Source organism: Engystomops pustulosus, chromosome 1, assembly GCF_040894005.1.
Source record: "Engystomops pustulosus chromosome 1, aEngPut4.maternal, whole genome shotgun sequence".
Taxonomy (NCBI): Eukaryota; Metazoa; Chordata; class Amphibia; order Anura; family Leptodactylidae; genus Engystomops; species Engystomops pustulosus.
The window spans coordinates 146,261,534-146,287,172 of NC_092411.1; the positions used below are offsets into that span (position 1 = coordinate 146,261,534).

Consider the following 25,639-nt stretch of genomic DNA (forward strand, 5'->3'; position numbering starts at 1 on the left):
AAATAATCTATCAGTGCCGATTTATCTTCCATAACCAGTCTGTCCAGACAGTATTTGCATACGGGTCTTTGGTATTTGTGACTCAATTTATAATTACACAGATTGCGCCTTTAACCGCCTCTTTAGTTTTAGGTTCTTTTGTGTCTTTCATGTTCTCTTTTTCTTTAGGAACTATGTCCTTTAAGAGAAAGAGGAGGGCTGGATTAAGCCTCAAACATACACATATGCCAGCACATAATTATATCCCAGACAGTATCTACTTACAATCGCTTGGTGGAGTACTAGAGCAGGTTCTGCCTCATCAGCCATGCTCAAGCCCTGAGAGCAGGTCGGTAGACCTCAGATCACTGTGCCTAACCTGCTGGATGTATTTTATAGTATACTGGACCTTGCTGTCTCCCAGGAGCAGGCTTAGGTCACTTCCACAGTGAAGAAATGTGCTCCACCACCGCAGGAGAAGGGAACAGCAGATCGGAGACCCGCTGTAAGGAAGCCAACTATGACCCACGAGTGAGCGCTTGGATAGCTTCCAAATAACTCCCCAGAGTACCGTGAAAAACCCGCGTGGGGGCCATTTGAGGTAGGAGCGGAGTGAACCTGGACCCAAGTCCCCCTCCCCCCCCCCCCCCACCTGGAAGGTGAGAGAGAGAACCTCTCTCCTCCTGACCGATGCAGGGACAGGAAGAACACTGGAGGGAGGCTGTGGGAGGGACCTTTTAACCTCTCCTCTTTCTGTCCCTATAGACGTCAAGGGGCATGCTCCAGGTGGGCCGTCATGGGGGACGAAGTGGAAACGTCGCGTATATACAGATACAAATGGCACAGAAATACAGGACAGGAGAAATCATACATTAATGTGAAAAAGGCCTTATTGTCTTCCAAGTCCTGCAGTAGTTACTTAACACATATGGGGTATTACTGTACTCTGGAGAAACTGCCAGTTGAAGTTCTATAAAACATTTGTGGGGATAAAATGATCACTTTAGACAGTTTAGTTTATACAATTGTGTCTTTCCTTAGGGTTTTCCTGTGTTCTGTAAGCTTAAAGCATTAGCAAACATGGTGCCTGTAAACTATTCCTTCATAAACGTTAGGCATTGAAGTGCTTGGAGTAAGTTGTGAAAAAAAAACACCAGAAGTGTTTTCTTCTTTTTACCCTATGTGAATGTATGAATTTGAATACCTTCATTAAGCTCTTAAAATTTCTGAAACCAGCATTTTATCTCCATTTTGTTTTAAAAGAAGGAAGGAATGAGGTTAAATTGACAGTCTTGCAATGCATCTAATAAATAAGATATTAAAAAAAACTGACTTTGGAAATTTCATTACAAATCTGGAGAACTGCAGTTTTGTAAGCGTCTGTGAATATTAGTTATGCCCTTACAGCCAAAATTCACCAATCTGAAATTACAATGTGTCAAAATAAAAATGATCGGTTTTAAAGTTATTACTAAATGCAGTGACAAACTTTAGATTTGAAAAATTCATGTCTGCCAGGCCAAAACTGTCTGCGATGGGAAGGGATAAATTATGTGGACTGTAAGATATAGATCTTGAAAATTTAGTAAGGTTTTATTTATGGTTTCAAATACACAGTCCAAATGTAGCTTAAACATTCCACTTGAAATCATAATTTGCCTTGATAAGTTCCTCCCGTGGACGGAGGTTGAAAAGTTCATTAAGTGTAGGAGACACCCAGCGGTCCGTGTGGAAGACAGATTCTCCAACCTGTGAAACAAGACAAAAAAAACTGTGAAAAGAAAACTGCAACAGAAGTAGTATAAAGCTTAAAAAAAAAAAAAAAAACAAGTGACTGCTTTCTTCCAAAAACAGCACAAAGTTTCAAAGATTGGGTCTGTTAACTGTAGTTCTTTTGTCATGATTTAGCTGCAATACCACATACAACCAGTGTCCTAGTGTGGCACTCTTTCTAGATGACAGCAGTCTTGGTAGTTCTCTGATCCAGGTCAATCCCTTTAAGAAATGTCTACATCAAATGCATTGGGGTTCGGCGATTAATAGACTATAGCAGGGACAGCGGAGAGCTTCAAGTAGGGTCTAGATGCCTTTTTAAACCTAAATAACATTGATGGTTATGTTATATAGAATTGTTTCCCATAAATCCCTTCCTCATCCAATCCCTTCCCTTCCTTGGTTAAACTTGATGGACAAGTGTCTTTTTTCAACCGTATAAACTATGAAACTATATAAACACTGATATAGATCAGTAATCTCCCATTTACACATACATGCCAGTACTTCAAACATGTGAGGTTTGAATATCAGAAAATTGTCACCTCAATTACCTCCGGTAACGCTATCAAACACTGCGGCAGAGTACAATGTAATCATCAGACAGCTCGCAAAGCTGTCCGATGTATTCATGAGGGGGCGGTCCGAGGCGCTGCCTTTTCCCTGGACTGCCTTGCTCGCTCCATAGGCCGGCAGTGACTGCCCCCTAGCCACGCCCCAACCCCGCCCCCTCATGAATACATCAGACCGCTTTGCGAGCTGTCCGACAATTACACTGTGCCCCCGCCAGTGTTAGATAGCGTTACCGGAGGTTTCCGGTAACGCTAGCACTCTAACACTGGGGCGTTTGATCAAGCACTAGGAGCTGATTACCTTAGTAAGCAGCTCCTAGTGCCAATAAATTGGGTGACAAGTCCTCTTTAAGGGCTCATTTACGCATCTCAAATCAGCATTTTTGCATCAGTTGTGCTGACAATCTAAATACATAGCTCAATATCAATTTCTTAATATTGGATATTCTTACCTTCCAGCCTGGGACATCTTTCATGATAATGGCCTCTTGCTCCAAGTTCTCTCGCAGAATTCTTAATGACCTTTTGAAAGGCAAACAATGAAGGTTACATAGGCAAGAAGAACCGGTCACCAAGTAAAAAATGCTGAATGATATTCCTCATCCATTAATTTTGTACCACTTGAATTTTAAAAATCCAAACACAAAATTGATCAAAACTCCAAAATTGACTAATCCAGGAATATATATTCAGAAAAAGTTCTGCACCATCTTCATAAAATCAGAAGCCACGGCCCTCGTTGAGAGATGCCTTCATGCTCACCAGTAGGCTTCTCTGTAGGATGGAAGGAGGATTTGGGACAATAAACTACCTATAGTTCCTGATGTTTTTTGCTATTATGGCCTCTAGAGGTCTCACTAGTTCTGTGTGTTTACAACAGTGATGTTGTAACTTGTTTCTGAGTCACCTAAAGTGTATGAGGCCAAACTGATAAGTGTTAAGCATCCAAAAGAACACCACTATTAAATAGCAAATTTGGCACCTACCTCTTTATGGCATTTACTGTATATACTCGAGTATAAGCCAACCGGAGTACAAGCCGAGACTCCTAATTTTAAAACTGGGAAAACCTATTGACACGAGTAAGAGCCGAGGGTGGGAAATGCATTGGTCACAGCCTCCCCAGCATATAGCCAGCCAGCCCCATGTAGTATATAGCCAGTCCCTGTAGTACAAAGCCAGCTAGTCCCTGTAGCGTACTCACCTTCTGACGCAACTGACCCCCACACAAGGTCCTCTTGTTTCGATCGATGCTCCAGTATCCTCTCGTGATGTCAGCCGCTTGCTGATTCATTCTGTGTGCTGATGCTGACAGTAGAATGTCAGCGAGCTGCTGACATCACGATCCCTGCGACGGACAGCGTGGGGACACGGAGAAGATACCGGAGAATCGATCGATAGAAGAGCACCTGCCGGGAGGGCGTTTTTTTTTTTTACTCAAGTATAAGCCAATTTAGGGTTTTTCAGCGCATTTTTTGTGCTGAAAAACTTGGCTTATACTCTGGTATATACAGTACCTAATGGGATTAATAACATTTTAATAGTTCAGTTTTACTGGTCTATATTTTATACAATACTTAGTTTATAGAGCTGTGTAAGGTGTCGTTTTGTGTGGGACTAGCTGTCCTTTGCAATGCTACCATTTTGGGGACTGTACCACTTTTTGACCATTTTTCATGAAAATGTTTATGTGTGCCGAAATGGTAAAATAGTGGCAATTCGGACATTGGGATGTTTTCAATTGCTGGTCCACAGCTATTAATAATAGTTTTTACATTTTTGATAGATTGGGCATTTTGGGACACGGGGATACCGGGGGATTTTTTTTGTTTTTATTACTACCAATAGGTTTTAGGCCACCCAGAGTAGTTTGAACCCTAAGGGGTCTTGTATTGCAACATATGGTAAATATATTGCTGACCTCCAACAGTTACAGATCAGGTTGAATGATAGCCTGGGAGTCTCAGAGACACAAGGCTGTCTAGCAACTGATAAGCTGCCCCAGATGACCTCACTGAGGGCAAAGATCCAATCCAAGATGACGGCACCCACGCTCCACTGTCATTTAACTGCTGAAATTGCTTTGATTGCGGCACTTAAAAAGTTAACATCCATTATCGGCATGCTTTTCGCAGGTGTTAGCAGTATGTGTTTGCTGCATTATGCAGCAAACGCCCGTTCTGTATAGAGTGTGCTCAGCTCCTATATCCCTACAAATTAGTATGATGCACGGTGTTAAGGGGTTAAATGGTGGCACTAAGAAATACAATTTGTCTAACAAATAACTCCACGCCCCCCCCCCCCATTTACATAGCTGTATGTGAGCTTGTTTTTTGTGGGACAAACTGTATTTCCTGTTGGTACCGTTAACATTTCACTTTAACAACCTAAGCCTTTTTTAGTTTTTGGATTTTTTGTTTTTTTAACTTCCCGTCTTCCAAAAAACTTTTTTTCGTCCATTTACAGAGACTTCTGCAAGATGGGGAGTTAAAATCAAAAAGGTTGTTAAGGGGTTGATGTGCATTATTTGATCCTGGAAAGAAGTTATAGATTCGGAACACTGCTGGAACCTGCTGCATTTTCAGGCTTTATACACTCCCTTCTGACATAAATAGATCTAACAAAAGACATTATAGGGAACCTGTCACCAGAAGGCCTTTTTTTAGCCCTTGACAGGTTGGCACAGACACAGTACTGCAGTTTACAAACATGTTTTTGTTATGTATTTATTAAATATTCACAAGGCGAGTCCTTGGGATGTGTTTGCAAACGAACCGAGTCCCCATCTCCTGTCGGAAACGCTCATCCAACAAAAATGAAAACAAAATCCTTTGATATGTAGCAAAATATTTTAAGGTAACGCACACAAAAAGTTATGGCCATTAAAACTATGTCTGCAAATTTATTAAAAATGAACAGTCATTAAAGGCGGTTTTTATTATTAAAATGTGTTGAAAATTAGATAATCAATTGCATTATATAAAACTTTTATTATAATTGTGACTGTATTCAGAAGGGCCTGTTGGGAAAGGGTATTTCTCGGTGTTTCAACCTTCATTCCAGCTAGAGGCTGCCAAAAGGCTCCAGCTCGATTTTCAATTCCACCAAGAACTCTGCTATTTAGCAAAACTCTCTCAGGTTAGTATATACTGGCGTATAAGACTACTTTTTAACCCCTTAAAATAATGGCTACAGTGGGGGGTCGTCTTATACGCCAGATATACGGGGGCCGCACTGTGTGAGGTGTTTTTTTTCCCCGTCAGCGCGCAGAGAGCCGCTTCCTGGGACATGCGCGGCAGTCCGCCTCTCACAGTCATTAGAAGAGGCTTAGTACGCGCTGACGGGGCGGCGCGCTGTATGCTAATGCAGCCGCCCTGTCACAGCGGTCGGCGTCACAGAGCTGGGGGTCACAGGCGGCACTTACATGTCGGATCTTCATTAATATCGCAGCTTACAGTTATGATCACCAGGCACTTGCTCTCTTGTTTGTTTTGCAAAGTTTTAAGCAGACTTTTTTTCATTTGGGAGAGGGGTAGTCTTATACAGTGAGTATATACCAAATTCTATATTTTTAGGGCAGAAGTTGGGGGTCGTCTTATACGCCCAGTCGTCTTATACGCCGGCATATACGGTATTTATTATTATTTTTTTTTTATTGAGTGATATTGCCACATCAAAGAACATCATAATAACCCTCATATAAATGTTCAATATAGTTGTCAACCATTGGTAAAATACTTTTGCAGAAGTAAAAGTATGTTGTGAGAAATTACAGTACTAACAGTTTAATCAAAAGTGTAAAATTGTTCAAGAATCTAATGACCCACCTCCGATCTGACTCTGCCTGGAAGAGGGGAAGCAATGCCAAACGTGTCTCTAAGTCTTCAATATGCAGGCGTCTAAAGAAAAACAGAGAAAATATAAAGACACCAATGCACTGTATGTAAAAGGACTATATATCACAACATTATGTTAATTAGCCTTAAACCTATATGGATCAGGTCACAAATTTTTGTGTTTCCATTTTTCACTCCTTTTTAAAAAAAAGTTTAGTTTTAGTTTAGTTTTTGGTTAACAGAGCTGTATTAGGGCTTGTTTTGTGCTTAAATTGTACTTTTTAGTGACAGCATTTAATATTACATGCCAGTTACTGTGAAGCTGGAAAAAAATTTCATAGGCAATTAAATTGTCTTGTGGTCACAGTTATTATTTTATTAGGTTTTAAACCTTTTTGTAAAGGAAAAAAAAATCTTCATTTTGCGCTATTCTGGCACTAATAATTTTCCTTTTTAATTTTCATACTTTGGCGCACAGGGCAGTCTAAGGTGTCATTTTTATACGTTGATAGTTCAGGACTTTTGAGACGTATGATGTTATTTGTATATTTATACTACCTGTAGCTCCCGACGTTGCCCGGGAAAGTAAATTCCTGCTCTTAGCTAGAACAAAACAAAAAAATATTTTTCTCTCACTCTCGCTGCCTGCCTCTCTGTATCTATCCCTATCCATCTTACCTCACACATAAGCTTATGCTCATTGCCTATAGTAAACAATCATAGCTCAGAGCTCATATTAATCACCTGTTAGCCAATCACGGCTCAGCTTCCAAATGCCGCACCATCAGACAATGGCTCCTGTATATGGTAGTTAATAAGTGTATTTTAGAAAGTGCAAAGTGAAAAATCAGTTCTGCAAAACTGGCTTATTGTAAACCCCAATATCCAATACCTAAAGCCAAGTGTGTGTATGTACAGTACAGACCAAAAGTTTAGACACACCTTCTCATTCAAAGAGTTTTCTGTATTTTTGTCACTATACAAATTGTAGATTCACACCGAGGGCATACAATACAGATATGCCATGTCAGGTTTAATACGTAGAATTTCTTGCCTTATAAATGGGGTTAGTTATGTTGTGCAGAAGTCACCAGCCTCAGAAATCGCAGGTTAACAGCAGCTAAGATTAGACACCAGGTCACTCCCACACAGAGTTCCAACAGCAGACACATCTCTACAACAACTGTTAAGAGAAGACTGTGTGCTGCAGGCCTTCATGGTAAAATAGCTGCTAGGAAACCACTGCTAAGGCCAGGCAACAAGCAGAAAAGATGTGTTCTTTAGCCCAAACAAAAGGAGTGGACATTAGACCAGTGGAAATCTGTGCTTTGGTCTGAGGAGTACAAATTTGAGATCTTTGGTTCCAACCACCGTGTCTTTGTACAACGCAGAAAATATGAAGGAATGGACTCTACATGCCTGGTTCCCACTGTGAAGCATAGTGGAGGGGGTGTGATGGTGTAGGGCTGCTTTGCTGGTGATACTGTTGGGAGAAGGTATAATGAACCAGTATGTTTACCACAGCATCTTGCGTGCTATTCCATCCAGTTTGCATTAAATTGCACCATCATATTTTTCAACAGGACAATGACCCTACAAGAAGGAAAGTGATGGGGTGCTACACCAGATGGCCTGGCCTCCAAAGTCACCACACCTGAAACCAATCAAGATGGTTTGGGGGTGAGCTGGACCACAGAGTGAAGGCAAAAGGTAGTGAAGGCAGAAAATTTTGAATGACAAGGCGTGTCCAAACTTTTCGTCTACACGCACAGCTTTAGATATTAGATATCGGTTCTAGGGAAAAGTGTGGGGAGGGTGATTAGAATTTTTTGTTTTTTATTTTATGTTTTTACACAGTTACAGATCCAGACTGCCATGAGTTCTTGCATTATACATGTGCAGTACATGGAACTGTGGGATAAAACACACACGTGTTCGTCTGCAGCAAGCCTTAATCTACAGATTTACCACTATAGAAATATCTAGAAACACCTCATGTTAACTCTCCCTTTACTAATCCATCCTATGTCCCATCTCCCGTCTGTTATCTGACATACACCAGATATATACCAAGTTCCAGGCTTCTCTGCAGTCTTTCACACCTTGGACCCTGTAATAAGATGGCGGCTGATGGCTGGTTCAAGCAGCAGAATTTTTATTTATTAAATTACTTATTCAATTACTTGATATTGTTCCCTTATAAAGAATGGCTGGACAATTATACAAGCTTTTATATCTCTTGTGTAACCCCCTTCATGCTCATAGAATGTAAGCTCCTGCGAGCAGGGTAATACTATATTTGTATATGTCCCCTATGATTTGTAAAGCACTATGGAATTTGATGGCGCTATATAAAGATTATTATTATTATATTATTATTAATATTATTATTATTAGAAAGGAGTGGATTGATAAGAGGGGATAGAGGCATTTTTTTTTTAAATGGTTACCCTTCTAAAATGTGTTTTATTACACGATTACAAGGGCCCATTAGTCCTCCTTATGAATGCAGTGCTGGTTAAGTATGGAAATCAGCATCTTCATAATTCTTTAAAATAAAGTTTTTGAAATGACTTTCTATGGATTGATGAGACATGCTTTTCTGGATTTATCTACCATGACTGCTTGCACCTCTGGACACCCACTCGCCGTTAAACATCCAAGGTTGGTATTATATTTGTGTGCTACTTTACAAGAGCTGTAAATATTTATTATCTCTGCTCTTTACCTTCTTTCTCTGTTCCAAGTGCCAATTCTCCAGTAGCCAAATATCATGGTACCAATGCCAATAGCAAACATGGTATAGCCTTAAACAAAAACAAACATTATATTAGGGTTACATGCTGCATTAAAATATCGGTACTTGTGCGATACTTTCAAGGTCAGAACGGTTCAATAGCGGATTTCTGTCACTTGCGGTACTGAAAGACTTCTACTGTTTTATAGACTCCTAGTAGCTGGATTCCCCAGAGGAGACATTGGGCAGGGAATCCTTTGTATAGATGTGTTCGGGTTAGTGGCAGAGCAGGGACCACATCATCAGGGAGATATCACCATCTGTCCATATATGGATCTCTACATTTCCCAGGGCTTCCCTAGACACTATATTATTCAATAAAAAAATTTTAAAAAAGTAGGGCCGCACGGTGGCTTAGTGGTTAGCATTACAGCCCTTCAGCGCTGGGGACCTGGGTTCAAGTCCCCGGGTCAACATCTGCAACATATGTAGGCGATGCCAGGAGGCACCAAGGCATGAACAATTTAGTTTGCAGCGGAGTCTAGAGGTGCTCTGCAGAGCATCTGACGCTAAGCATATTTTAAAAACTTTTATTTTGCCCAAAATGGGCCATTACCTCTGCAGCTAATTGGCATATTAAAAAAAAAAGGGTTGCCCTAAGGCAGTGGTGGCAATCCTATGGCACGGGTGCCAGAGGTGGCACTCAGAGCCCTCTTTTTGGGTACCCAAGTCATCAACATAGCACAGAGTGCTATGAGAAACATTCTGAAGTTCCAGGCAACTGAAGAAATGCTGCTCTCTTCTATTTCACATGTGGGAAGGGCGGATTACCTTTAGAGCTCCTGCTGGTCCCAAGTTTCTACCTGTACAGGGGGACTATTGCGAGATGCTACAAAGATAGTCCAAATGTGTCCTTCTTTCAACTGTTTTGTTGAGCTCAAGAGGCCGGTACGATTGAAAGTTATTGTGGAACAGATAGTAATAGAGGACTACTATAATTGCCGTGCTGGCACTTTGCAATAAATAAGTGGGGTTTGGTTGTAGTTTGGGCACATGGTCTCTAAAAGGTTCCCCATCACCGCTCTAAGGTATAACAAATGGATGGCTGGAAAAGGGCACGGGATGGGGGAAGTGAGTGGTACACATCTACCATCAGGTAATCTCATGGTAAGAACAAACCTGTCTGTACCTCCAAATGAAGGCTCACAATGTGGTGTGAACAGAGACCAAGATTAAACATTGTTATTTCGTACATACTAATAAATAGGGGAAACTACTAAAGATTTGATTGAACAGAGTCAACCACACATGTGAAGCTATCCAATGCCAAGATATGCCAACTACCCCATCACATAGGAGGGGGCATCAGAGGGCACATTTCAGATATAATAAACTCCCATTATTTCTATGCAGATCCTGACACCTGTCAGTTTGCTGGCTGTCCCTCTAGTCAGATGACAGGAAATATTCTTAGTATGAGCAGAGATGGGTTCCAGCTTCCTAAACTGACTAGTGAATTTGATGCTTCACATCTTCCCGGGATTTTTCTAGTTGTCGTGCTGTCCACCAGCATTAGGACATCAGACAGACATCACGGATCAGATCAGTCTGCACCGGCCACTATAAATATTCATGAGATAAAGCCCTCACTCCCCCGCCCGCTTATTCACACACACCCACCACTGAATCCACGGCGGGGAAGGTTCCTCTTATAGTCCACCGGTCCATAACCCCCAGGAGGAGCCATGTCCTGCTTCACCTTGGACGCCGCCATCTTCCAGTCCCCAACCCCAGACCGAAGCCTGTGCAGAAAAGCCTGCGCCGAATATTACGTAAACACGGAAAGAACGTCCTCGCGTATCCGCCATCTTTAGTGTGGCACAGACAGTATAGTCCTCAGCACTATGGTGCGTTCCACACATGAGCCGGGTCTCATGTAGATGACGTAGACGCCTGGCCATGTGCAGTTATTTTTCTCTTATTGCTCGCTCACCACAACCTTTAGCATTCATTTCCATGGCTCTGTAGATAGGTTACCACTAAGGATAGTGCCTTCAAAAAGTTATAGGTTACAGAATAAAGATTTTTTTGTAAGATTTCAATCTTTTGAAGGTATTAAAACATAACCAATACACCCCATCCTCCTCATAGAATGTAAGTTCTTGTGGTCAGGGCCCTCACTCCTAATGTTTTTTACTCTGTAATGTAATGTTACATTTGTATATGTTCCCTATGATTTGTAAAGTGCTACAAGAAACGATGGCGCTATATAAATATAGATTATTATTATTATTAAATGAATGCATAACCATACCACCTAGCTTTTGTGTTGGAGGAAAAAAAATTTGTGTCGCAATTTTTCTTACACAAAAGTTACACCCTTTATCTCACCTCCTACCGTAGTACTCCCAACAGTATAGTAACCAGCTTTATGGCCCTCTAAACTGCCTCTCTTTGCACCCCTCATTGCTCCCACCCCATATCTCCCAACTTTTGTTGCAGCAATAGAAGGACATAATGGCAAATGTTCACTTCTTTGGGTGCGGTCACATAGCACTAACATACGGGGGTTGGCCTCAGCCCGATCACATATGTTTTTCTATAGAAATGCATGACCGGTAACCAGAACCCCAGTGTCTTGCATTGTTTTATGCAGGACAGCGGATTCTGGTTACCAATCGCATGTGTTTCCATATAAACACAAATGCAATCAGGCCGAGGCCCGTCCCCATAGTATATGCTGCGTTACATGTCAGGCCGCGGTCAGGGGAGGTCTTCGGCCCGAACGCACATGCGTTTCCAGGGAAACGCATGCAATTGGTATGCCGATCGGGCCGAGGACTTCCCCCTGTGCGCTAGCGCCACGTTATAAACGACGTCTAGCAGTACGTGTGACCGCGGCCTCACCCTTTACCCCTTAAGGACGCAGGGTTTTTTCGCTCATTTCTCGCTCACCACCTTCAAAAATCCATAGCTTTTTCATTTTTATGAGTACAGAGCTGAGGGCTTATTTTGTGCGTAACAAATTTTACTTTCACGAAATGTTATTTATTTTAACATGCCGTGTACAGGGAAGCTGGAAAAACTTTCCAAATGTGGAAAAAAAATTTAAAAAACACATGTGCGTTACATTCTTGTGTGCTCAGTTTTTACAACTTTGACTGTGCACTCCAAATAACACCTCTACTTTATTCTTTGGTCCAGTGCGATCGCGGTGATATCTAATTTATACAGGTTTTATTGCGTGTTAATACATTTTCAAAAATTAAATGACTGTGTACAAAAAAAGAAAAACATTTTTTGCCATCTTCTGACGCTAATAACTTTTTCATACTTTGGGGTACGGAGCTGTGTGATATGTCATTTTTTATTCCATTTTTTATGTCATGTAAAATGGTGTAAAAGTCGCATTTAGGACATTTGGGCGCCATTTCCCGTTTCGGAGGTCACCGCCGGTTATAACCGTTTTTATATTTTGATAGATCGGGCATTTTGGAACGCGGCGATACCTAATGTGTTTGTGGTTTTTACTGTTTATTATGTTTTATATCAGTCCTAGGGATAGGGGGGTCAATTTGAATTTTTAATATTTTTTAAATTTTTTAAACTTTTTTTTTCACTATTTCTTAGACCATCTAGGGTACTTTAACCCTAGGTGGTCAGAACGTTCCTACCATATACTGCAATACTACTGTATTGCAGTATATGGCGTTTTTGCATGTGATTCGTTACAATGAGCCAGTGGCTCATTGTAATGAATCTGGAGAAACCATTCAGCCTTGGATCTGACGAAGACCCGAGGCTGTCATGGCAACCGATCGCCGCCCCTGATGACGTTCGGGGGAGCGACGCCTGTGCAGCCCCGGCTTCAGAGCAGTGACCGCGCAGGCGCGGGCCTGCTGTTCTGCGCATGCGCAGACGGCAGGATCGTCGGACGAGGGCGCGCAGCTACAAGCAGCTGCGCACCGAAGATGGTGAGTAGGAGGGGTAAAGTGGCTACCGGGGCGTGGAGTAGCCGCCTCGTGTAACCTCAGATGCGGCTACTCCACGCCCCAGTAGCCACATAACAAAATTTACATATTAGGGTAATAAAAGTTTCCAAAAAAGTGCGGGGACGCGAGGATTAGCCCTTAAAAGGGCTATCCTCACGTCCCATTGATCCACCTACCACCCGATCTACTTTTATAGGTAGATTTGTGGTGGTAGGTGCCCTTTAATTTCTAATCAGCCAATCACATGGTGGCAAATCAGTGCATTTAAGCATGTAGACATGGTCAAGACAATCTCCTGCAGTTCAAACCGAGCATCAGTATGGGGAAGATAGGTGATTTGAGTGCCTTTGAACGTGGCATGGTTGTTGGTGCCATAAGGGCTGGTCTGAGTATTTCAGAAACTGCTGATCTACTGGGATTTTCACGCACAACCATCTCTAGGGTTTACAGAGAATGGTCCGAAAAAGAAAAAACATCCAGTGAGCGTCAGTTCTGTGGGCGGAAATGCCTTGTTGATGCCAGAGGAGAATGGGCAGACTGGTTTGAGCTGATAGAAAAGCAACAGTGACTCAAATCACCACCCATTACAACCAAGGTAGGCAGAAGAGCATCTCTGAACACACAGTACGTTGAACTTTGAGGCAGATGGGCTCCTGCCTTGTATCAACGGTTCAGGCTGGTGGTGGTGGTGTCATGGTGTGGGGAATATTTTCTTGGCACTCTTTGGGCCCCTTGGTACCAATTGAGCATCGTTGCAACGCCACAGCCTACCTGAGTATTGTTGCTGACCATGTCCATCCCTTTATGACCACAATGTACCCAACATCTGATGGCTACTTTCAGCAGGATAATGCGCCATGTCATAAAGCTGGAATCATCTCAGACTGGTTTCTTGAACATGACAATGAGTTCACTGTACTCAAATGGCCTCCACAGTCACCAGATCTCAATCCAATAGAGCATCTTTGTGATGTGGTGGAACGGGAGATTCGCATCATGGATGTGCAGCCGACAAATCTGCGGCAACTGTGTGATGCCATCATGTCAATATGGACCAAAATCTCTGAGGAATGCTTCCAGCACCTTGTTGAATCTATGCCACGAAGAATTGAGGCAGTTCTTAAGGCAAAAGGGGGTCCAACCCGTTACTAGCATGGTGTACCTAATAAAGTGGCCGGTGAGTGTATATATATCATGGAGCACAAAAAACATGAAGAGGGCTCACAGGTAATACCTGCGATCATTGCTAGCACCGTTAATCCCTTGATTCCCCACGATGGCATTTCAAAGACAACGGCGCATGGGTACTGACGTCTTTAAATGTCGTTCCCCGTGATGTTATTGGGGAGCGATGATCTGTTGCCATGACAGGCTGTCTTGTTTTAGTAAATCTATTATTTGCACATTGTAATAGATGATATGGAAAATCCATATATACTGCCATACTGACAACCTACGGTTCTGAAAAATATTTAAAAAAAATAAAAAAATTTTTATAAAACCTAAAAAGTTCAAATCACCCCCCTCTCCCTAAAACTGATAGAAACAAACAAGTAAAATCATAAACATGTTAGGTATCCTGTCCCAAAATGTCCTATTTATCAAAGTATAAAAATGTTTTTCCAGCATTGAACTTAGTAATGGAAAGTAGGGTCCAAAAGTCCAAAAAGCCACTTTTTGCCATTTCGCAAAATATAAAAAATGTTACAAAAAGTGATCAAACTACCATCAAAATTGTAGTAATGAAAATGTCAGCTTATCTTGCAAAAAAAAAAAAATCACACCTTACACGGCTGTGTACACTGAAATATGAAAAATTTATTAGCGTCAAAAGATGACGAAACTAAAAATATTTTTTTCATACACGATGTTTTAAATTTTTTAAAATGTATTAACCACCATCATTGAGAAGTACAATTCTAATGTAGAAGTAAGCCCTCTTACAGCTCTGTTCATTGAAAAATTATAGATTTCTGAAGGTAGGGAGCGAAAAATGAATGAACAAAAGCATGCGCCCTTCAGTGAGATCTAACTATAGTTCTGAACACCTTGACCAAAGAATCTTATGAACCAAACACCATGAACAGTATTAGATTTTTGACTTTCAAACTACAAACTCTACTCATTCTTATGGTTTCGAAGGATAGAATAACTCTCAAACTTGATGGAAATTTCCTGCATAAAGTTGTGTCTAATTTCCAGAGCACCCAAGAGGTTGTCTTACCATGCTTCTGTAATCAACCAAAATATTCCACAGAATAGGCCTGGGGTCATATGTTCATCTAAATGCAGCCTTATAGTAAGGAATTTACAAACAATGCCTTTGGGATAGTCAGACACATCACAATAAAAGCAATCATCATTATGATTTGTAAAGTGCTACGGAATTTGATGGTGCTATAAAAATAAAGATTATTATTAAAACCCAAGGAACCATGAGACAGTGGCTCACAGGACATGTAATTTAAGCAGACACCAAATATTTCCCTTGTAATAGCCAGGCCAGAGATAGGTATGTAATAAGAGTGACACATTTGTCTGGATGGTGAACACTTGTTAGAAGATCAAACAATGAGTTCTCTGTTTGGCCCAATCATCCTACTTTCTCAATCCAATGATGCACTCTTTGGTAGTGAGTACAGTAGCACAGCACACCGTTGCAGAAGGATAGTACAGGCTACACTGCTAACACATCCTTTGCCAGTTATAACCATGGCAACCAAACAAAGGTCATAGATAAGCCTATTGTTACCTGAGCAGTGTTGCAAGTTAATGTCAATAGGGATAGTAAAGAATATTTGGGAAGCTATTAAACATAACACAACTTTACAGGTTGAATCCTTCCTTTACAATCATTAAAACTACAGAGGATCCTTCCCATCACTATTCAAGCTATTGATCATGCTTTAAGGTGAGGCTTGTTATGGGGTTGGTCTCTTCTTGGCATCATGTCCACTGTTGATCTTCTGTTAAAGGACCTGGGTTACAGCACATTATGTACAATCGGTGAAGGAGCCTATTCAAAAGTCAAAATGGCAAAATCAAGCAAACACCGCTGCAAAGTTGCTATTAAGGTTATAGACAAGAGAAAGATCCCAGCTGAATACACCAGAAAATTTCTACCCCGTGAACTGGACATTTTGAGAAATTCCCGACATCCAAACATCGTCACTACTTTTGAGTTTATTGAGATAAGTAATGGATTACATTTTATAGTAATGGAACTGTGTCTCACAGATCTTCTGGAATTAATACAGAATAAAGGATGGTTTTCAGATGAAAAAGCCAGAAGTCTTTTCAAGCAGATCACCAAGGCCATCAAGTATCTACATGAGCAACATGTGGCACACAGAGATTTAAAGTGCGAGAACATACTTATTACTTCAGATAACAACGTCAAGCTCACGGACTTTAGCTTTGGTATCACATTTCCACATGGCTCAAAACTCTGTACCACATACTGTGGATCCGCAGCATATGCTTCCCCTGAGGTGAGTTTATTAGTTTCATGTTGTACTATAGGTATATAGGGCTGCATTTTGGGGTGTGGAACCATCACTGCTAAAGGTGATCCCCCCCATTACAGCCCAACACAGTATATGACTTCATACACTTATACAGTGTGAGGGCTATATTAAAGGGAACCTGTCACCAGGAGACCCATTTTTAGCACTCCCCCAGTCCCCACAGAGCATAGTACATACACTGCCAAAGTGTTTTTGTATAAAAAATTGGAATACAGAAAAAAAGATATGTTATATTGTACCTTTCATTAGCATCCGCTGTGTGACTAGGCAGTTGCCCAATGGGAGGGGCTGGAAAGGAGCAGTTCCCCCGACACGCCCGTCTGTATGAGCCCTTAATGTGTATGTCCAGATTAGAATACCCCTTTAACGCCCCCTGTTTGCACACCTCATACTTAAATATTTGCATGTATAGTTTTAATGACATATACACAATACATGCTCCTATCTTAGGCTATATTCACACGAACGTATGGGGGACGTATATACGGCCGATATACGTCCCCCATACACTCCTATGGGCGCACGGCACCCTACGGGAGCGGTACGGTGCCCGGGAAAAAGATAGGACCTGTCCTATCTTTTCCCGTAATACGGGGCCGTGCGCCATAGGTTGCTATGGAGAGGGGCGGGGGTGAGCTGCGCTCACCTCCTCCTCCTCTCCCCGTACACTGCCGTTGCCCGCTACGGTACGGTACGGGCGGGCAACGGCAGTGTGAATATAGCCTTAGAGTCCACTAACCTGCTTACCATAGCAGAGCGGAATGGGAAGTCTATTGGAGCACCATAAATAGCTGTCCAAATAGACTATTTCAGTGCTTCACTTAACACAAATGGAAAACTGATCCACTCACCATTTGGGCCTCTGCTGGAATGAAGTCATTTATAAGGAAGGCACTTATTTGGCCACATTTATTATTAGTGAGGCAGCATGCAGATTGTATTAAATTCAAAACTGGTCTTCATGAATCTGCGCACCCTGTGGACGCCCAAAGCGCATAAACGGAGTGCACCAGAAAAAACTGGTGCACTTTGTTTATGCACTTTGGGCATACACCACAAGTTTACTGGGCTTGCACCACAATTATGTTGGACTTCCAACATAAATGTGGTGCACTGTGCGAATACGTACCGGAACACCCCTTTATGTTCAAAGTATTGTGGCGCTATGCATGCCACGGTACAATGCTGGCAGAAACGCCTTATAAATAAATACATGTGCAAGCAGTTGGCATATGTATTTATGTGCAGTCTATGCCACGATACTGGCACAGACTGCTTAATAAATGTGGCCCATAGTGTATTTATGAGATATCCTATGGATATATAGCCCAATAACACTACCCTCAAGCTAAAGAAAGTCCCCTACAATGAATGTTCCCAGATTGTGGACCTTTACTAATATGTCCCCCACAATGAGCACTACCAACCTAATGCCCCCTCAATGTAGTCCTCTCCTAATTATGGCCCCTAAATGTGGTCCTCTCCCAATAATAGCCCCTCAATGTGGTCCTCTCCTAATAATGGCGCCTCAATATGGACCGCTCCCAATAATGGCGCCTCAATGTGGACCTCTCCCAATAATGACCCCTCGATGGGGCCCCATGTAATAATAGCCCCTCAATGTGGGACCCTCCCAATAATTCCTCCAAATGAGTCTTCTCCTACCTAACAATACCCTCTTAATATGCCCCACACTAAATAATAGCACATCAAAATGAGAGTTCTCACATCCAATACCACCTTAATTTCACAATACACAAAATTCCTCTCAGTATGGCACCCCCCTCACTGCACAAAAAAAAAAAAAACAATACTCACTTGTTTTGTTCTCATGTGCCATCTTGGTTGGAAGACGCAAAGCACACATTACATCACGCCTCCTACTCCAAACCACTGTAGTAAGCAGCATGGATCTATTTTTGCGATGCAGTTACATCATCGCACCTGGGGGGTGGGGGTTATTACAGCTTGTACACTTGAAAAACAGGCATACAAACTGTGATTTAGTCACAATTTCTGGTGCAGAGGCCAGGAATTGTGTCTACTCTTCCCTCAGTGCTGGCTGAGAGGTGCAGTGGGCCAGTGGTGGGCGTTCTTGCCCGGCACCTAGGCACTGCCTATAGCAGGGGTCAGAAACCTTTTTGGCTGAGAGAGACATGAACACCACATATTTTAAAATGTTATTATGTAAAAGCCGTACAATATGCACGTGCCCCCCAGTAGATAGGTAGTCTCAGTGTCACGGGTGCCCCTGTGATCTACGTCTCGTAATGCAGGCACACCCGTGCCCATCTCTGTGGTTGCGCCCCTTTCCGAACTCACTCACCTCTCCATGTTCCTGCTCCTGCCCCGGGCTGGCTAGCACGCGCCGGCACTCGCAGATTTAAAGGAAGCTTTCCACAGTGTTTCCTTCCCAAGTGTTGACCTCCCGTTGTGACCCCAGACCTATTCCCGATTCTGCTCCTTTACTGCCAGCCCTGACCTCTTGTTCCTTCCCCGACCTCACATAATTGCCGCCTGCCTTGACCGTCTGCCTATTCTTGACCATGATACTGCCTAGTGATCCTGTACTTCGACCTTGGCTGCCACCGTGGACAAGTTGCGCCTGTGGAACGACCTGGTGGTACCACACTGCAGCAAGACCATACTGCTTTGTGGTGGGCTCTGGTGAAGACCGGGTGCCACTTAGATTCCGGTCCCAGGTGTCTGCTTACATCCTCGTCTGTGGTGGTCCACTACTCCAAATCCTGACACCCCCCCCACATGCCTCCCAGTAGATAGGTAGCCCCAGCACATACCCCCCCAGTAAATAGGTAGCTATAGCACATCCTCCCAGTAAATAGGTAGCCACAGCACATGCCCCTAAGTAAATAGGTAGCCACAGCTCAAACCCCAGTAGATAGGTAGCCACAGCACATGCCCCCAGGGAGATAGGTAGCCACAGCACAGCACAAAAAATGAATATTCACTTCCCAGTGCTCTCTGCAGCCAGCTCCTCATTGCTCCCACACTCTTCTCTTTGACCCAGGCTTAGCCTGTCCAGTGATCAGTCTAAGACACACACAGCAGCCATCACTATTTATTAAAGATCTGTCTGAGAGCCAGATGCAGCCAACAAAAGAGCCATATCTGGCTCCTGAGCCATAGGTTCCCTACCCCTGGCCTATAGCCTGCACTGGCTCAGTTGCCAGCTAGGGTGCAGTTCTGCCTCTAATATCTAACAGCAATGCGCAATGGCAAGGGCTCTGTAGTTCATTACTTTAACTGCTATACGTATATCAAGGTAAATGGAGTTGCAATTACTGGATATTTACTGTAATGAAAGTAGAGGTAGCTACTTATTTTCTGGTGTAACAGAGCTATTGTTGTAGGTGCTGCAGAGTATTCCCTATGATCCAAGGAAATATGACATATGGAGCCTGGGTGTGATCCTCTACATAATGGTGACTGGTAAAAAGCCATTTGATGACTCAAACTTAAAAGCACTGCCAAAAATTCAGAAAGAAGGAGTGAACTTTCCAAAATCTGTAGAAGTGGAGACAAAATGCAAGTGTCTCATCGAAGAAATGCTGCAATACAACCCTAAAGATCGTCCTGATATCTTCACACTTATACGGCATGTCTGGCTTCTAACAGCGTAAACCTATCAATAAAGAGAAGGTTTGAGTACCATTAAATTATTAGATTTGTAGAAATCTTTAAAAAAAATAAAAAGAGGAAGCCACTGAACAAAGGAAATTTTACATCATTAGATCATGGAAACCGACCTGTATGTTTGCATAATGTGTTATGTCTACGGGATCAAACATATCGGTCCGCTTTCACGGGTTGAACATGTTTCTGTGCAGTCTGGCTTGTATGTAAATTTTACAGTAATCGTATGTAAATAATACATGTTATATGTAATAATATGTAATATGTATAATAATAGGTCAAATAACCCCCCTCCTTTCCAAAGAACACAGGACTTAAAGGGGTGGTCACATTACAGCAAATCAATGTTATTGTTTGTATTAGAAAAAGTTATACAATTTTTCAATATACATTCTGCATCAATTCCTCTAGATCTCCGCTTGCTGTCCTTCTATAGAAATCTATGCTTACTTCCAGTGAACAGAAATGGTCACACAGCTCTGATTACCGTCTTCGATTTCTGTCCACTGGAGCCAAACATAGCTTTCTATAGAAGGATAGGAAGAAGAAAACTGTGAATTGGTATAAAAAGTATACTGAAAAATTGTATAATTATCATAAAAACATTAACATTAATTTGCTAAAATGGGAATACCCCTAACAATAGTAGACCTGAGGGCCTTCACTAGGCCCCCGGCTGCCATGGCAATGCATTAGTGCCCACCGATCGTGGTGTAGTGGATTGCCAATGTGTAGACACTGTCGCCATATAGACATCACCTAAGGGGTTAATCTAAGGGTCACAATCAGTGTTTACACCTAGTGCGGTTGCTCCGGTTGGATGTTGCCGACTCCAATTATGAACACATCGGGGAGAGATTATCACTAGTCGGATGTAGCTCTTTGACATATAATTTTTGTGCAGACATTGTTTTTGCTGGGGTTTTTTTGTGAGAAAGAAACGCAACTCGAAAGTCATGCTTACTTGGGTGTGCAACACTGGATACATCAACGAAGAATTTTCAAAAGAACGCAAATTTAAAAGCAAAACTACACCAAATAGGAGGAGGTTATGTGGGTCCATCGCTACTACATCAGGTGTAAGGTGGTGATGTATGTTCATAGTAGCCCTTGAAATTCTTGAAATTTGACTGTACCCACAATAATACATTGTAGTTGGCACTGGTACACATCAAGCACTGGAGCTTCAAATTAACCACAATTTTGAGCAACTTCATACTGCCCGCCCGCCCATTTATTGTGTCTCTACATATAAGCCATGTATAGAAAATGTGGAGCATGTTCCCTACAACAAGACCAGAGTTATGATTAATGACTATTGGTGTTACGTACATTATGAGAATGATATTGTGCTGCACAGAATATGCAGGCCTGAGCCGTGGCCTTGGGCAAGGCTTTTCCACGTGGTCAAAGTGAAAAATATACAAACACCTACAATAGAATGACCAGGGACGTAAACAACAGTCGTAGCGGTTGCTATGAGGCCCGCATGGCTCAGGGACTGGGATAGACAGCAGAACAAACATTTATGAATGTCGTTCTCCCAGGCCCTTCCCTTCAGACTGGGACGACATGGGGCAGTAATAGGGGCCCCCGTGCCATCCCTCTGTCACCTCCTCTGTGGTCTTCTGCTGCCCGTCCCGCCCGTTTCAGCTGCGACCACCCGTCCTGCCCATTTATCTGAAGACACCTGGGCCACTGGCCTCCGGCCTCATCTGCGGCCACCCCCCAGCCCTATCGGTTTATCTGTAGCCCGCCTGCCCACATGAAAAATCTGTGGCCCCACTTGGCCCACCTGCCAGCACAATCGCAAATGTATGTACCTTTGGGTGTATATACATAGATATATCTCTAATATATATATCTGCTGTGAGTGCGTGTATATGCTGTGTGTGTATTTAGTTTATATATATTCTGTATGAATGTATATCTATGTGTGTATATGATGTATGTACTGTATGTATATGTTTACATGCTATATGTATGTATACACAGCATGGGGCATATTTATTACAGCTTGTACACAGCTTGTGATTTATGCGCCATTAGGCTCAGGCGCAATTCTGCACCAAGTCAGACCTGGCATGAGAGCCCCGGCGGCTCAGTGCATCACTGCACTGCCAGCCACCCGGATTTATCAGGAGGCCAGAGCCTTCTAATAGATCTGCCGAGTGCCAGGGGAAGACGGTAGCATCATACACTGGTGCAATTATGTGTATATATGTTGTGTGTATATTGTCTAAGTATATGGTGTGTATATATACTATATGCAAGTATTTTATGTGATGTGTCTATACTATGTGTGTATATGCTGTGTGTAAATACTGTATGAGTTTGTATATACTGTGTGAATGTATAAATGTATATATGAATGCATAAAACTTTATGTGTACATATATGAGTGTACAAATATGTATATATGTTTTTAAGGGGAAAGGGGGGCCCTTGGAGAAATCTACTGTCACAAACCTCCCCACACCGGGGTGCACCTATGCCAGGGAACCATGCAAATTAGACCTTAAGCTTCACCCACTTGTAGATGTAATTTATAACATCTACTATGGGGCCCAACCTCTCCTTTTTACGCCCCTTAAAATGGCCAAACAGGAAGGTTTGGAGAGCAATCTCTGCATCTATCTACAAGGACTGCAAAAATTAAGAGAGATATCACAGGTTCTAAACGCATGAAGTCATTCATCATGGACTAAAGTTCATAAGGAATTATTAGTGTACATGCAGTGTATAACAAAGAGCCATGTCATGGTGGCCAGTATGGGTGGGTGGGTGCCCGGCGCCGTGGGCCTCCAACGCTCTGAACCCATGTGAAGATCCATAATACGGATTGACGAGGTGGCATGGCACCATTGACATGATTCATGTAACGATGAGCCGCGACAAACTGGGGAACAAGGGCACCATGTCCAGGTCACGTGATAGAAGAGGATGCCATGCCACACGCCGGGAAAGGCAAGTACAGTTTTATTTTTTTATTAATGCCGTAGTGAAGCCCTACTGAATAAAATAACCTGGGGGGCTGGAGCTATATACCTTCGGGGACCTGCAGCTAGATACTGGGGCCCTGTAGCTAGGTTTTGTGAAATAATGGCCGGCGGTTGCTGACTTGTTGGCATGGCCATGAATGGTAGGGCTGTGGGAGTGTGGCTGCAGCTTGTAGTGTTTGGACTGGAAGTGTTGGTGGAGGTTGGCTGGGAGACAGCACGGCTGCGGCTTGTAGGGTGATTGCTAGCATGGAGGGGGATTGTAGGGTTGGTGCTGGCACATCTTTGACCTGAATATTTCAGATGGACAGACACTCTGCCAGCAGCCTGTGCAAAAATATCGCAAAAAGATAGAAATTGCACAGACTTTATACATATGTGCGACTGGTGCAGTCTATACGCATAGAGCACACACAAGTCTGTAGGCAATTAACACTCCACAAACACCAGACTGTCGGAAGCCCGCCAGTTTAACACAGACATCTGCGCAAAATCCTGCCTAATGATAAATCTCCACCATAGTCTATTTCTGAGCCTGTTCAAACACAACAGTGGGATAGAACACTGTGATGTACTAAAACAGCCCTCACCAATTGTTTAAAATCGGACACTTTACACAGCTCCGTACACTGAAAGGGGATGTGGGATTTGGGCCACACAAAATTTAATTAAAAAAAAAATTTGTGGTTGTACACTTAAAAGGGTTGCATGCAAATGCAAAAGGAAATCTACAAGGAATTTAAAATCTTCCTGTTGATAAGTTTTGATCAACTAAATCTAAAAGAAATTAACATAAAATAGTCGCAATCCCATACCAGTAAAGGCATAAACTCATGAGGAAAAACGTACTTCCAATATCAAGGGTGTTTGATCCAGCAAACAGGACACATTCATCCGATAATTTTCAAAAGTAATACTTCACGTTTTATTCGTGGACCGTAGTCAAGCCATAAAATCCAATGTGTAACAGCTTAATACCAACAATATTGTTGTAAACAATTGACCAACCATAATATACTCCCTGTCAGATATCATAACTCGCTATCGTTTTCCCTGATATTTTAGGAGTTTCTCGGCTTTGGTTACCAGTATTTCTTAGGTTGTATACAGATTCCCTTAGTTCATCCATTACAGTTACCGTCGTCACCGTGGTGATAGCTCTCACTCCTAATTATTTGAGTCATCTTTTATCTTGTTACCTTTGCAACATATCTGTGTGTGTGAACACCGTTCCATATCTAGCGGCAATCGCTCATATTCCCGCTACAAGCAGCAAGGACCTACCTGCATGCTATAGATCGAGCGCACACTTCACTTATTGACCGTTTGCTGTGTTTTGGATTGAAGCCATTATTCTGATTCGACTGGCTTTTTACAAGTTTATTCCTGTACAGCTAATATGACCGATAATCGCAATATATATCATGATCCCCCTTTACTGGAGGCAAACAGAAGCCCCATCCATCCCTACATGGGATGGGAAAGTTTCCCAATTATGCAGAATGGAAGAATTATCCAGTTGGTCTTCCCAAGCACACGCTAAATTCAGTAAGATATGGTCCCCTTGGAGACGGTACGTGGAAGGGCAACCGCCCCCTGCCCCTACCCAGAATAATAACAATCTGGAGGTTCACTCAAGTAACACCAATCCTAACACTTGAACCTAAGAGAAAGATATAGTGAGGTATACCATTGCTATGACTACTGATGCCACCACTGTTACTATTATTAACCCACAAAAGGGATGGGAGATCAATACCCTACATATACCCCCCCCCCCTCCAAGTTAATTTCTGAGTTTAAACTTATGTTTATTGTTTACCTATTCTTTAGAATGTGACTGTTGTAACATTGCTATAAATATAAAGGCAAGATATAAAAATGTGGTACCATTGATAACTGTATATCGCATTTAATCATATGACCATCACTTATATATTGAGCATAATCTCTTCATTGTACAAATGTGGAATATGTATAAGAATTGACCTGGATATATTAAACCTCTCAGATACTACACTAACCCCAGAGCAAATTGAGGTTCTATCTTTAGGTCTCAATTTCTGCCCGACGTGTGACTGATCTATTTACAACTTTAAAGAACATTAATACATTTTTTTAAGGGAAATTCCAGTTAAGAGGCACTTTCTTGTTAATGGTGATGATGACGACTTGGATTAGGGGGACTCCAGGGATGTACACACTCAGGTCAATTGTTTTGAGGGGTTGCGATATAGTGAACAATTAGCACTACAAGCAGTCCCTGGGTTACATACAAGATAGGTTCTGTAGGTTTGTTCTTAAGTTGAGTTTGTATGCAAGTCAGAACCGTATACTTTATTATTGTAAATCCAGTCAAAATTTTTTGGGTCTCTGTGACAATTGGATTTTTAAAAGTGTTGGGTTGTCATAAGAACCAGGAGTAACAATAAATCTTAATTACAGACACCATTGATAACTGTTAAAGCTGTTTATTGTAGTCCAGGACTAAAGTACAATACATTACCAAAATCCAGAGGTCTGTTTGTAACTAGGGGTAAGTCAGGTGTTCTTAAGTAGGGGACCGCCTG

At 42.2% G+C, this 25,639-nt stretch overlaps 2 protein-coding genes across 2 annotated transcripts; one reads left to right on the plus strand and one right to left on the minus strand.

Annotated features, from left to right (window-relative positions):
- Positions 1-1,547: 1,547 nt before the first annotated feature.
- NDUFA13 (NADH:ubiquinone oxidoreductase subunit A13) lies at positions 1,548-10,734 on the minus strand. Its single transcript, XM_072126550.1, has 5 exons — positions 10,578-10,734; positions 8,889-8,967; positions 6,152-6,223; positions 2,777-2,846; positions 1,548-1,728 (listed from the first exon to the last, which is right to left on the minus strand). Exons 1-5 carry the CDS (start codon positions 10,669-10,671, stop codon positions 1,609-1,611), a joined length of 435 nt encoding a protein of 144 aa, XP_071982651.1. The 5' UTR covers positions 10,672-10,734; the 3' UTR covers positions 1,548-1,608.
- Positions 10,735-15,643: 4,909 nt separating this feature from the next.
- On the plus strand, positions 15,644-20,093 carry TSSK6 (testis specific serine kinase 6). The gene is made up of 2 exons (XM_072126551.1): positions 15,644-16,380; positions 19,788-20,093. The coding sequence occupies exons 1-2, from the start codon at positions 15,838-15,840 to the stop codon at positions 20,055-20,057; spliced, it is 813 nt and encodes a 270-aa protein (XP_071982652.1). The 5' UTR covers positions 15,644-15,837; the 3' UTR covers positions 20,058-20,093.
- Positions 20,094-25,639: the final 5,546 nt, after the last annotated feature.